The sequence below is a fragment of the Arachis ipaensis genome, chromosome B10, assembly GCF_059453495.1.
Source record: "Arachis ipaensis isolate K30076 ecotype BB chromosome B10, ASM5945349v1, whole genome shotgun sequence".
Lineage (NCBI taxonomy): Eukaryota > Viridiplantae > Streptophyta > Magnoliopsida > Fabales > Fabaceae > Arachis > Arachis ipaensis.
In genome coordinates this window covers 139,279,846-139,295,073 of record NC_142435.1, presented here as the reverse complement: position 1 = coordinate 139,295,073, position 15,228 = coordinate 139,279,846, and the positions used below count along the sequence as shown (strand labels likewise).

General features: G+C 34.8%; 1 protein-coding gene across 1 annotated transcript; it reads right to left on the bottom strand.

Annotated features, from left to right (window-relative positions):
- Positions 1-4,135: 4,135 nt before the first annotated feature.
- Positions 4,136-4,597, bottom strand: LOC148581897 (uncharacterized). The gene has a single exon (XM_088494387.1). The coding sequence runs from the start codon at positions 4,595-4,597 to the stop codon at positions 4,136-4,138; it is 462 nt and encodes a 153-aa protein (XP_088350513.1).
- Between the last annotated feature and the right edge of the window lie 10,631 nt (positions 4,598-15,228).

Here is a 15,228-nt window from a genome sequence, read left to right as displayed (position 1 = left end):
GTTCATCAAAATTCATATTTTACCAAAATATCCCAAATCCCATTTTTCACTAATTTCTCATTTCTTACCCAATAAACCTATACACTTACCATATATCAAGTCCTATTTCATCAATACTAACTTCTTCCACCTTAACACTCATACCAATTCATAAAACACATATATTATTCCAAGATCCACCCTTTTCAACCACAAATTACCATGATTAGAATTTATTAACTCATCTCCTCCATTCATCAATAACTACTTATAAATCACTTTTAATGAATCAACAAGTCATAATCATAGAAATTCATTAACTTATATCAACAACATCACCAACCCATCATACTAATGTCAAAAGCACATATTCAACAATACCAACAACTCATGCTCATTAATCTCAACACAAATTCAATCATCAAATTATCCAACATCACCACAAAGCTAAACATTTAATACAGTTATCCATTCTAACTTATCCTATAATGCTCTAGCCTAAGTTTTCACAAAACCTTATATATTAAACGCGCGAAACCTAAACCATACCTTGGCCGATCACTTTATTCAATCCAAGGCAGCCTCACAAGCTAGAACACAGCCCCCCAAGCTCAAAGAAACCCGCCACAAACCGAGCTTTAATCACCAATAAGCCTCCAAATACTCACTTTTCAATTCCAATGCATATATATGAACTCAATTCACGCCTAATTCACATATATACTCCAAATTCAGCTTCTTCATAATAAAATCAAAATTGATTAGGGTTTAGGTTACTCTTACCGTACCCACATGCATAGTGACTCAAGCCCAATATGCTTCAGAAGCTAAATCAAACCTAGAACATCAAAATTGGCAAAAATCTCACTATAGGGTTTCAATTTCACCATAAGAAAGGGGGTAGAGATTCTGGAACAAAAATGGATCTTACCGATGAAATTGATCCGACAAAAATATAGAGCTTGACGTGCTGGACGCGTGGCCGCAAACGGTGCGGCGATCGGAGCTCAAACGGAGAAGTTATGGTGGTTGGAGTGTTTGATGAGGATTAGGGAATTCTCTTCCTCCCCTCTTCTGTTTGGTGTCACTGGAGCTAAATGGAGAAGAAGAGGCTGCTGCTTCTTTTAAGTTATGGGTCCGGTTGGACCCATGGGCCCGGTTTGGTCCCCGGTTCAACCGGTTCGGTCCTTCCGGTCCAATTTTGGGCCAAATTTTCTGAAATTGGTATCAAAATTCTCGTTTTGACGAGATCTATCCTATTTTTATATTAGTTTTGTATTTTCAATTTTCTTAATTAAAATCCAATTTATTGACTAATTATTTACCAATTTTAGGGGGGTTTACATCCTACCCACCTAATTAAGAATTTTGTCCTCAAAATTCAAAATGAGTTACCTGAAAGGAAGTGTGGGTAGTCCTTTCGCATCTCTGACTCAAGCTCCCGAGTATGTTCTTCAATACCAGCCTGACTCCAAGCTACTTTCACCAAAGAAACCTCATTTCTGTGTAAACGCTTGATGCTGGTATCATCAATCCTAACCAGAGTTACCGAAAGTGTCAGGTCTCCTCTCACTTAGACTGGTTCCGGTTCTAGGACATGACTAGGATCGAAAGTATATTTACGGAGCTGCGATATGTGAAACACGTCATGCAGGTTTGAAAGATGTGGTGGTAAAGCGATTCTATATGCCAGTGGTCCAATTCTCTTCAAGATTTCAAACGGCCCAATGTAACGGGGTTTAACTTTTTAGTTTTTGATCGCTCATCCGATTCTAGTTCGTTGAAGTGATCTTTAGAAATCAGTATCCTCTTCCTTCCAACTTGAGAAGTCTTCCTCTTAGATCTGTCTAACCTTTTTGTCGGCTTTCATAGTGAGAATTCTCACTCAGATTTGCGTAACTTTTCCTCTGTTGTCTTGGCTGTCAAGTTCAGAAACTAAGACGTTCGATATTCCAATTTTCGATTAATTCAAAGGTGTTTAGTGTACTGTGGAGTCTCACCATCTCCATGTTGTATAGTCTCATTGATATCTCCAATAAGCAATTTGCTCTGATAGGCAAAACAGACTTGATCACTTTATCCAAGATTCCCTAATAGTATCATCTTTTGTCCTAGTCCTCGGCAACCTATTATGAAATCGATGGATATTCTCTATTATCTTTAATGTAGAACCTTCGATGGTTGTAGTATTTCGCACGGCTTCTGGTGGTCTCTCTTTTCCTTCTTATGCGTCGAACATGTAATCACATAGATTGTCACTTCGTTCTTCACTGTTGGCTGCTCAACATATCTTCTTGGATTCGCGATAAGTCTTAGAAACCTCAAGGTAATTTCGAAAATTCTCTCTTGTAGCTTCGAACAACAGTTTCTCATTCCAACTCCCGATTTTGACATATAACCCTCTCTTGGTGTCTTCTTGATTCAACCGGCTTCGGTACTCTTAGTAGCTCCTTATTACCAGTATTGCACTTTCTAAGTCCTTGACTCTATGATCTCTATTTTGGCGTTTGCATTAGGCATATAGATCTCTTTTTAATTCTCCTTTATTTACCAAACTTCGATATCTTTGGTGGCTCCTTATTGTCTCATTACGCGTCCCGTATCTCATCGTTACCATGTTGTAAACTAGCAATGGTTTTAGTTTGGCACATCCAACCACACTCTCACTCTCCAACTTAGAACTTTGACTTATCTAACATTTTCTCCTTTGGAATTATCGTCCAAGAATCCCTTCGAAACTTTTTGCCTAGGGCGTCTACTACAACTTCACGGTGTTGTATCAGCACGCATCTTAAGTCCTCCAATAACACATCGTAGTCACTTCCTAAATGGTTCATTAGGCTTAAGCGATACAAGTATTGGCAGAAAGATCAATCTTCTTTTCATGCCTCGAAGGCTTCCATCGTATCCTGGTATTTCAATCACATGGTGCACCTCATTGCATCTATTTAGTCACGAGCTATACGATCGACGAGGATAAAGGTCCTAAATTCCCTAGGAATGTCACTGGTTCATTTTCATGTTCAATAGTCTTACCTTAAAGAATTGACACTCTAATAATTGTATCTATAAATTATGCGCGACGCAACATCCAATATGAGTTGATTTTCTCCAAGAAATGTTATGTTCAAAGGGACAAACGAGTAACACGAACGGTGTTCACGAGAATTCAAAAAAAAAGTCTTACATACAGTTAACTAGAGTTGAATGGAACTAATAGAGTGCACAAGAAAGGAAACCTAGTGGCATCTCAGGGGAGAAATTCGAGTCAAAGCTTGAATAGAAAGAATAAGGCATGTCAAATTAAATAGGTTCTAGTTGGCTTTAAAGGAATGTGAGTTTTCACAAGAGAGCAACTTCACGTACCACAGGTCTCCAGGATTCAAAAATTATATGATTGTATTAGGATGAGTTCAGGCTTATTCCAAAAGAGTTAAGCTTCATACGAGTAAGGAACAAAATCGGAAAAACGATGAGTTGGGCTTTTACAGGAGAAGATTCAAGATAGTGCTATCAATGTAAGCTATAAGAGAAAAGTTAGATTAAGTCATGATGATTAGTTGGCATGCTCTCACAAAGAAACACTTAGTTGGACGATTCTCTCTTCCAGTACTCCCTCCAACTCGGTCCTGAGTTTTACTGATTACATTGATGTCTTCACTTGTGGTGCAATCAACACTGATCCGGCTTTCGGTACTAAGTCTATCACAAACTCATGTTCTCTCTATGATGGAAATTCTGGTACATCTTCAAGAATGGTCTCGAGAACTCTCTCGTATAGGGATTTGGTCTTACCTTGGCTCGTCTCTTAATTAATTAGCAACTAAAGGTTGAATCCGCTCTATTCCTCTTCCTCAAAGTCTTAACGCCACTGGACTTTAAACGGTAGCTCTGAATAGCTCTCGACAGTTCCAGTTTCTTAGGTATAATCCACCCTGCTTCCACTGCGTTATTCTGATTCTTATCCTTCAAGAGCTTAGCCCATCCTCTAAGTTAGCTAAGTATCCCTCCATCTCGACAACTAATAGTCTTCGATTAACCATTGGCTCGAACTCCACGATCATCAAAACTTGTCATTTTTCACAAATGGATAATACATATTAATGATATGCAAGGTAGCTAAAAATTCAACTACTATTTCATGGTTACCTCGGGTCTAAGAATCAGATTCTGCTGCATCCCGGCGTTTCCTATATGGAGCTGTCTCTCCATAGCCTTCTTGTAGCATTGCCCACTTCATGGAGTAATCTTCTGCGAATTGACTTTTCTTAACCAATTCAGTGAAATTCGTTAACCTTTGTGGATACACGTAGTTGAAGATGTCTCTCCTAAGTCCTTTCTCATACTGCGCACACTTCCACACCTCATAGTCGGCTGGATTTCCTTGACAGACTTTTGAGAGATGACACAGGTTGTCGAATTCACGAGTATAGTCTGCAACAAACATATTATCTTGCTTCAATTGCATTAACTCCAACTCCTTTGCAATGCGAAGTGCATGTAAGAAATATTTCCCGTAAAAACTTGTCTTGAATCTATTCCAAGGGATATCTGTTAACTCCATCTGCAAGGTATGATATAACTCCTGCCACCATTTCTGAGCATCTCCCTCCAACATGTAAGTCACTATTTTCACCGACAGTGCTTCCAGTATGTGCTGAGTGTATAAAAATCTCTCCACGTCCACCGATCAGCCTCTAACGCATTGGCATTTCCATTAAACCGAGGAGGACCACTCTTGAGGAAATCAGTAAGGGTCATAGACCTATATTATTGACCTATGTTGCTCGTACCAGCACCCGAGCTTCCATCTCGGGTTCCTTGCATCGGTTCGGTCCTAGGATTTTCCCTCCAGTTACCTCGCTCAGATCCGCGAGTCGACATTCGGTCCCTGTTCACACCAAATAATTGATATTAAGGTGATCAGTCTAAATATCTCAAGTTTAGAGCTTAAGAGTCCCAAATGCATGCTCATGGACATGTATGCTACTTATATCAGTTAGATATCCTAATAGCACATAGACACATACACAGAGAATGCACAGAAGCATAATCAGTTCGTCCTCAAGCTCTATAGGAATGAACTGCTATGATATCATAATGTAACACCCTACTACACAGAGTTTTACGCTTAAGTCAAAGAACAGAGGTAGTGTGGTGTTACGGACCTCTAAACAGTAAAATGTATACATAATAGTGGGAAAAAGATAATATACTAGGAGCTTTGAAAAACAGGTGAAACAAAATCACGAAATAAAAAGTGCAACGCTCAAGGAATAGGATTACTTGCGCGCTAAGAAACCTAATAGGAAATGATAAAGATAATCAAGAGAGTAAAGGAAAGCCAAGGAAACAGCATAACTAGCTCCTGACTCAGCCTGCGAAGTCAAGGCTGGCCGGAGAATATATATACATACATATACAGATATCCCAAAATACTCAAAACTCAAAATAAGGTCCTAGCTCTCCCTTAACCTCTATGAGGAACAAAATAAACAAGTTTCTTAGAGAGCAAACTAGATACATATATACATATATACAAGCATAAACCCAAAATACACCCAGGAATTACTTCGCTTCAAAGATCCAGACGCCTAGCGAGGAGCCTCTTGACCTGCATCTGAAAAATAACAACACAGTATGGGGTGAGAACCGGAGGTTCTCAGCATGGTAAAGGTTCCACGCAGATAATAAATAAGGTCCTGGGAATGTCAGAGGCAATCCTAGAACTCCATCATACAATCGTAAAACTTAATTGCTAAACAGAAGCCATAAATAGGGATAGGTAATCTAAACCTGCCTAAACTTACTCAATTTTAAACCTAACATAACACCAAACCATTTCACCCTTATCCTCCATCCCTCTATCATCCATAATTCAGCAGAGACAAGCAACCAAACAAGTTCACGTACAAGTAATAAGCAGGTAGTGCAAATAGCAAGTATAACAGATAGCAGGAGGTATATATTCAATTAGACAAACCCAGGAAATGCATAGCAATCAAAACAAACAAATGCACATGATGCATGCCTGTCCTATGGCTGATAAGGCTCATCTGTTGGTTATCCAGCCAACCCGACAAGTCCGAAAACCTTTGACTGTCCCCCGTCGCGCATCCCCATGAGTCTATGCATAGGTTTCACATTCATATATCATTCAAATCACTCACTGGGGGCTATCCATACCCGGAAATTTATACGTGCCCGGTCACCCTTACGACGTAGGGTCAACAGAGTATCGAGATTCTACCTGGAACACGTGGTGGCAAGCCACGGTTCTTACCCAGGGAAACTCGTATGTCAGATATTATTATTCATAAGCCATTTCATAATCATAATCATTATTTAATCATTATTTAATCATTCATCAAAGCCATTGCATATTAACTTCATTCAATAACAACTTCCCTTTCACACTTCTCTTCATATTTACCTTTTTCTTTACTCCCAAGTTACCTCAAACTCCTACCTTCTGCTATTTACTAAACTTACTAGTAGGATCTAGGATTAATAGGGCAAAAATAGGGGGTTTAGGGTTTAAAATCATATTTAGAACAAAAAAATAAAGGTACAGGAAAATTGGGCGTGTGCGTACGCACACACCTGTGCGTGCGCACAACCCAAAAAGAAAGCAGGATGTGTGCGTACGCACATATGTATGGTGCGCACATATCACTAAGTGTGCAAGCGCCTCATCTGTGCTAACGCCACCAACAGAAGCCCTACCTTGGTGTGTGCGTACGCACAGGAGCGTGCGTATGCACACTTTACAAAAAAATGCCAGGTGTGCGTGCGCACAGAGGCGTGCGTATGCACAAGTAAAATTTTGCTTCTGTTGGGTGCATGCGCACAAACCTGTGCATGGGCACACACCAGAAAACCTGGTTCTGCTGTAATGTTCAAAAATCCAGTTTTTCGCACCAAATTTTCGGTATCCATAACTTTCTCTACAAAATTCAATTTTCCGCAAACTTTATATCAATCTCAAGCTTGTTAAACACTCTTTAATTTAAAACAAACCTCATCTTTATTCAAAATTTGTAGAGCAAGATATGGACTGCCAAAGTTCATCAAAATTCATATTTTACCAAAATATCCCAAACCCCATTTTTCATCAATTTCTCATTTCTTACCCAATAAACCTATACACTTACCATATATCAAGCCCGATTTCATCAATACTAACTACTTCCACCTTAACACTCATACCAATTCATAAAACACATATATTATTCCAAGATCCACCCTTTTCAACCACAAATTACCATTATTAGAATTTATTAACTCATCTACTCCATTCATCAATAACTACTCATAAATCACTTTTAATGAATCAATAAGTCAGAATAATAGAAATTCATTAACTTATATCAACAACATCACCAACCCATCATTACTAATGTCAAAAGCACATATTCAACAATACCAACAACTCATGCTCATTAATCTCAACACAAACTCAATCATCAAATTATCCAACATGACCACAAAGCTAAACATTTAATGCATTTATCCATTCCAACTTATCCTATAATGCTCTAGCCTAAGTTTTCACAAAACCTTATATATTAAACGCGCGAAACCTAAACCATACCTTGGCCGATCACTTTATTCAATCCAAGGCAGCCTCACAAGCTAGAACACAGCCCCCCAAGCTCAAAGAAACCCGCCACAAATCGAGCTTTAATCACTAATAAGCCTCCAAATACTCACTTTTCAATTCCAATGCATATATATGAACTCAATTCACGCCTAATTCACATATATACTCCAAATTCAGCTTCTTCGTAATAAAATCAAAATTGATTAGGGTTTAGGTTACTCTTACTGTACCCACACGCATAGTGACTCAAGCCCAATATGTTCCGGAAGCTAAATCGAACCTAGAACATCAAAATTGGCAAAAATCTCACTATAGGGTTTCAATTTCACCATAAGAAAGGGGGTTAGAGATTCTGGAACAAAAATGGATCTTACCAATGAAATTGATCCGACAGAAATGTAGAGCTTGACGCGCTGGACGTGTGGCCGCGAACAATGCGGCGATCGGAGCTCAAACGGAGAAGTTATGGTGGTTGGAGTGTTTGATGAGGGTTAGGGAATTCTCTTCCTCCCCTCTTCTGTTTGGTGTCGTTGGAGCTAAATGGAGAAGAAGAAGCTGCTACTTCTTTTAAGTTATGGGTCCGGTTGGACCCACGGGTCCGGTTTAGCCCCAGTTCAACCGGTTCAGATCTTCCGGTCTAATTTTGGGCCAAATTTTTCGAAATTGGTATTAAAATTCTCGTTTTGACGAGCTCTATCCTATTTTGATATTAATTTTGTATTTTCAATTTTCCTAATTAAAATTCAATTTATTGACTAATTTTTTACCGATTTTAGCGGGGTTTACAACTAACCTTGGATCACTCCAACTTGAGATACATGATAAAATCCAATGGCTCACACAAGAGGCTCAACAATCGGATTGTATAATCCCGGTGGATTCATGTGGACACACCTCAAAATTTTTGTGCCCTACAAAATATAGACGAATAATTAATTCAAGTTATCTTATGGTAGTTAATCATACATGAGTACAAAGGCTTATAATTAACATTAAATATACACCCGAACAAAAAATAAATTAACCTCCCTACTTAGTTGTCATTATCACTAAACTTCTTATCAACAAAATAACCATCATTACTTATATTTTAATTACCATTCTACTAACAAATATAATTACTAAATCTATAAAATAAATTTAAGAATTCTAATTTATATTCTCCTACAATCTAAAATAATTAATATAATTATGCGAAAATTAAACTCTATTAACTTTGATTATTAATAGTGCTTAATTAAATTATTATGTCACTAACACTAAAAAAACCTACCAAAAATTCCAGCAACTATTGTCATCAATAAAATTACCCACTAAACTAAATTCTAATTACCATTTTACTCTAACAAATACAATTAATAAACCAATAAAATAAATCTAATCATATAATAACAAATATTCTACTAATTTTTCTTCTTCACCTACAGAAGATTATTATTATTATTATTATTATTATTATTATTATTATTATTATTATTATTATTATAACATAAACAAACAAACTAATTAACATTAATATATATATATATATATATATATGTGTGTGTGTGTGTAAGACTAAACTAATAATTATCAATGGACAATATATGTTAATAAGTATAATTTATTTACTATAAATTACATTAAATTTACAATATAATTATTTTTCTATTTATATTGAAAAAAATTTAACAAAAATACTTACATAATGAGGTTAGTTAAGATAGTTAATAATGTGAAGTTCAGGACGATCTATTTTTTTAATTTTTTTCTTAGGCATTGTGGTTTTTATTTATTGTAAGTGTATGAATTTAGAGGTATGAAAGGGGAAGGATGAAGAATGGTTGCTGAAACTGAACCAAATGGGACTCAAACTTGAAAGGGATGAATGAGGAGAGAAGAAAGAGACAGGCTCGTGCAATTGCTATCAAGCCCCACCTTCCCATGTGCATGGAAAACACGTGGTTATTGACCACAATACTGAGGCTCAGAATTGTAGAGCTCTCCTTCATTCACCATTGATCATCGTTGATATAACCCTGCCCGTTAGATTGATAAAGAGTGAAATCTGAGCCTCAGATTTTAGGCATCATTGCATTCACCGTTCGATCCCCATTGATTTGTTTTTGGCCATCCGATTGACACAGAAGTGTGTCTCAGTTACATTCAAATCTGAGAGTCCGATTTGAGAAAAACTTACCCTCCGATTTATGGTACTGAAAATCTGAGCCTCATATTTATCTTAGGCCATCGTCCATAACCGAGGATTACACACAAAGTTCCAATAACGATAAAAAGTACTATCTCAGCCCCAATATATAAATTAAAAATGTGGATTTTTTCCCGCACCTTTTTATTCTTTCAGAAAAAACAAAAATAACTTCCACTATAGGATTAATATGGATAGAGAAGAATCATATTGAATCCGAAAATACAAATTTTATACAATTTGATATATTAAGTTTTAGATTAAGAATATAGAATTTATTTGATTTATATTTATGTTTTTTATTTTTTTCTTCTAAGAGTTTATTTAGAAAAATAAAAATGATAACTACAATGATTAATTAAATAGCATGTCTATTATCTATTATTTTTAATTGATCAATTAAATAACTTGACTATGATTTATTATTTTTAATTGATCATTGTAATTAGCATGCTCACCATTTACCTACCACTCATTTAAAATTATAGATAAAGAAAATCAATAATTAATTAAATTTGTATTTTTGATAATGTCATTCTTTACATAATTTTTTGCATTATATTTTGTATAAATTTGTAAAAAAAATGGATGACATTATTAAAATAGGAATGATATTATTATCTCATATAAATAAATTATTATTTTTTTTCTTTCCAAACCAAAGCCGTTTCACCCCTTGATATACATTGTAGCGATTTTCTCTTCGTTTTTTTCTTTATTGTAATCCGCTAAAACTTATAACCGTTTACATAGTTAAAAAAAGTACCTGTAAAAGAATGTCAATTGTTATATTTATATAATTTATATCGTCGAATTGAATTTGACGGTATAAATGACGCCAAAAATTGTCTGCCAACGAATTATTTCATCCAACGTTAATTTATACAAAAGAAACAAGACGATCCATTTGAAAAATAGCAAAAGGCACCAATGTTAAATAAATAAGAAGTCGCCCTAGGTATTCGATAGTAGCAAAAAATATTTTTAATTAGTGAATGGTTACAACATGTTCACCATAGTCATCAATAGAGTCGCAAAGATGAACTTTGCAAGCCCTGCCACTTGAAGCTTCACAGTCAATAATGACTCTCTGATCGATTCATTATCCTTAGCGCGAGAGCTTCTTCGTCACTAACATCTCTTACTTTATATGTGATCTTTGAATTTAACTTTAAGTAAAAAAAATGGAAAAATTAGTCACAGTAAATAATAATAAAGGTAACTTAATAAAAACTAAGGCAACTGATTTGGAGATTTTTCACTCTGTATCATTGTTAAATTAATTATAAAATCCAACTTAATATTTAGTTTAATAATATGCCATATCGTTAAAATATGGTGGTCACTTTAATATCGTTCTCATTGAAAATGTACTCTCACAAAACTAAGAATACATTTGTTAATTTTTAAAATTTTTGAAGACCATTTTATTGATAATATTATTCGGTAGGTATTTTTAATGCTAAAATTTTTCGAGAATTTTATCTCATATATATATATATATATATATATATATATATATATAAAGGGTTGAGGTTTACTTGCTCTATGTATAAGGCTTATTATATTTATATCACTGAATATATAAAGTAAGATTTTTAAATTAGGATATTTGTCATACGGATTAATTATATAAAATTTCATGGCACATTTGTTAGTTGTTTGTGTGGCTATACAATGAAATTAAAGCACTTTTGTTTTTACTTTACCTGACACGTTTGTTATTACTAAATAATATATTCAGGTTAGAATACTAATAATTAAAACAAAACTATAATATTAACTACCTATTACAGACAGTTCATACGTCAGTAACTAATTCTACAAATTAAACAATTTGACTATGAATAAAAGTCTATCGATCATTTATTGGTAAACTTCTCCTAATTTTACCAACACTTTGTGGTTGTCAGCAATATCAATTAATATTAATTACGGCTAGGATAATTATGTATTGATGGCCTTGTCGTAAGTAATATTAATAAATGCTCATTTTCTATTTTCATCTGCAAATGCCTATCGTTTTTAACAATTGAAAATATATATTATTTTAAGAGTATAGATGGTCTAGCTGTCAGTAATATTTAATTTATTTTTTCACTTAATCAATATTTTAAAAATATAAGCATGAATAAAATTATATTTATTTATCACTAACAAAATATAATATAACAAATAAAGTTAATACAAACATATATAATAAAATGATAGTGCATATAATTACTAACTAATAAATATTATGAGTGAGTAATTTAGAGAGAATAAGGAGCCCAAGATAAATACTTAGGACTGTTCTCGTTTTCGATTATCCAACGTTCTAAAAAAATAATCTTCAGTTCCATTAAAGAGAAAGTAAAAAAGAGAGTTCATGGATAAAAAAAAAGACTCCTTTCATTAGTTGACAGACACGTTTTGATAAAAATAGTGGAAGATATAATTCCTATTTATTCTTTATCTTGCTTAAACTCTCGGACTCCCTAATCAGAGAAATTTATGGTATTTTATCTCAATTTTAGTGAGATAAAAAAGGTTCAGAAAGAAAAATGGCTTAGGTGAGTTGGGATCTTATGTCAAGGTAAAAAAAAAAAGACAATCACGAATTTAAAGACCTACGAGCCTAAAATCTGGCTTTTCTTGCTAAACAATGCTGGAAACTAGCTACCCAACTAGATTCTCTTATATCCAAGGTCTATAAAAGAAAATACTATAGATACAGTTCTTTCATGAAAGCAGAGACGGATAACTTACCTTCTTGGAGATGGCGGAGTGTTCTAGAAGGTCGTTCAGTGCTAAAAAAGTAGCTTACTTGGCGGGTTGGCAATGGCAACAGCATCCAAATTCTCGCTGACCCTTGGCTTCCTCCCAATCATCCATTCCTAATCCTTCTTTCAGCTGTCACAGAAATTCAGAGACATAATATTGTGGGTAAAAGATTTAATGCTACCCAATAAAAACTAGAATCAGAATCTAATTAATCAACTCTTCTTACCTGAAATTAGTCAGCAAATTCTATCAATTACAATCTCAGAAAGTGAAGACAGACTTCATTGGAATGCAACTCGAAGCAGAAAATATGAGGCAAGCTATGGCTACCAAGTGGCGTATCATTTCAAGCACTCTCCAATAAAATTTTGTCTAGAAATTCTCCAACGTAAAGAAATCTGGTGTCAAATGTGGAGGCTCTCTCTTCCTCCAAAATTGAAGATTTTCCTCTGGAAAAGCATGCACGAGAAGCTCCATGTCCTTAATCTGCTCAACCAACGCCTCCCTTTAATTTCCCTATTATGTCGCCGTTACCAATAAGATGCAGAATCGATCAATCATTGTCTATTCTTATGCGAGAAAGCAAAAGAGGTATGGAATAAAAGTCCCATTACCATAAATTTTGTCAACAACAACTCACCTTCCTTTTGGTCAGTCTGGTCAGAGAGATCTGAACACTTCAGAGTTCGACATGGTGGGTCATCGCAGTTGGTGTTGTTAGCAACGTTGTGTAGGAAAATTTGGAAATCCAGGAACATTATGAACTTTGAACAAGAATTGATCCCTCCAGAAGCAACAGTGGAGTCATGGTTGAAGCTTGTGAATGAGTTGTCTTCCAATCCCTAGTTCTGCATTCACTTTCCTTTTTCTAATCTATTTTCTCTCTCATTCATGTTTTGTTGCTGTAATCACGCTTTAGTGAACTTTGAAAATTTTCTCTTTCTTTTGCTATGTGTCATAACATGGACCCCGTTGTACTTTGCTTCAATCAATGAATAAAATACATCTATCTTTGGAAAAAAATATTATAAGTGAGTATAAAATGAAAAGTTGTTATAAAATCAAACTAACCCTCAATTCCCTTAATTCTATTATTTTTCTTTTTCTGTTTTCTTGAATTGGTACTTATTGTATCAGTAGTACTTATATCCTCTCTATATAAATAGTGTTGTATTTCAATCCAATAATGTGAATAATACTCTAACTCAATGAATGAAGTTCTGCTCTGTTTTTTCTCTGGGTATAGTTTCTGCATCAATGCATGAACTAATCTTCATGCAATTTGTTCTTGCTTCAAGTTCAATTGTTAACAAATACAAATACATCATACATAGTTCTCGTCAAGAAACTCTTCATCATTATCATTAGTATTGTGTTCGAGTCTGTAGCATCATCGTCTTTGAAGAGGGTCGATTGGGTCATCGGCTCGAGGCCTATACTTGCTACCATTATCAGTGGTCAATATGAAGTAAGGTGGAGGAGATGTTGAAAAATTTTGGTTCTTAATTCCAAGCTAAGACCATCCATATTAAATTATTAAGAAAGAGAGATGAGAGTGCGGAAGCGTACCTGAATTTATGAGTATAATTGAAAAAAATTGATTCTTTGATCTTCCTCAACCAAAACCTTATATATTTTTGATAGGGTGAAATCGCAACTCCTCTAATGGAAAAAGAGCTACGGAGGCGGCCTTAATATGTTGAGGACCAAAACCCTAAAGTCACTATTTATATTTAAGTGTGATGGTGCGGTATTTGTAACCCACTAACTTACCGGCAAGTGCACCAGGTCGTACCAAGTAATACCTTACGTGAGTAAGGGTCGATCCCACGAGGATTGATGGATTAAGCAACAATAGTATTTGATAGGCTTAGTTAGACAAACAGAAAAGAGTAATTGAGAGTTCAAAAGTATTAAACAATAAAGAAGAGTTTGAAGACGGGCAGGTGAATAGGTGAGGAATAAAATATTGAGAAAGCAGTTAAGACTTCAGAGTTATCTATTTTCTGGATTGATTTTTCTTATTAACTAATTTTAATCATGTAAGATTTAATTCATGGCAAACTATTTGTGACTAGACCCTAATTCCTTAGACCTTCCTAGTCTCCTCTAAAATTCATCAACTGCCAATTCCTTGGTCAATTAATTCCAATTAGAGGGTGATGATCAAATTCTAGTTTATATGCCACAAGAATCCTAATTATCCAAAAATAAAGGGATTATATGTCACGTATCCTGTTAAATACAAACAATTAGAAATTCAGGATAATATGTTTTCAAGCTATTGTTCAAGTAAAGAGCTTTTCCAAGTTATACAAGAACTCAAATAGAACATGGGTCATACTTTCGTTCCACCCAAATTCATAAACTAAAGAACGAAAGCAATTATTGAAATATAAATCAAAACATGAATTAAAATAGAAAAATAATATTATCAATCCATACAATAGACAGAGCTCCTAACCTTAACAATGGAGGATTAGTTGCTCATGGAATATGGAATGTAAATTTGTATGGAATAATGTTGTGGAATGTTGTGGAATGTTGTTCTGGAACCACCCTATTGGGATCCCTTTTATAACTAATCCTAATAATTTAAAAATCAAATTTCTAAAATTAAAATTAAAATAATATCTTTTCCTAAAATAAGATTTGAGTTTAAATTCGAATTAATTAACAAGTCTTCAGCTGATGG

Excerpts from the sequence above, each read along its gene's own strand:
- LOC148581897 (XM_088494387.1), bottom strand. The coding sequence starts at position 4,597 with ATGTTGGAGGGAGATGCTCAGAAATGGTGGCAGGAGTTATATCATACC.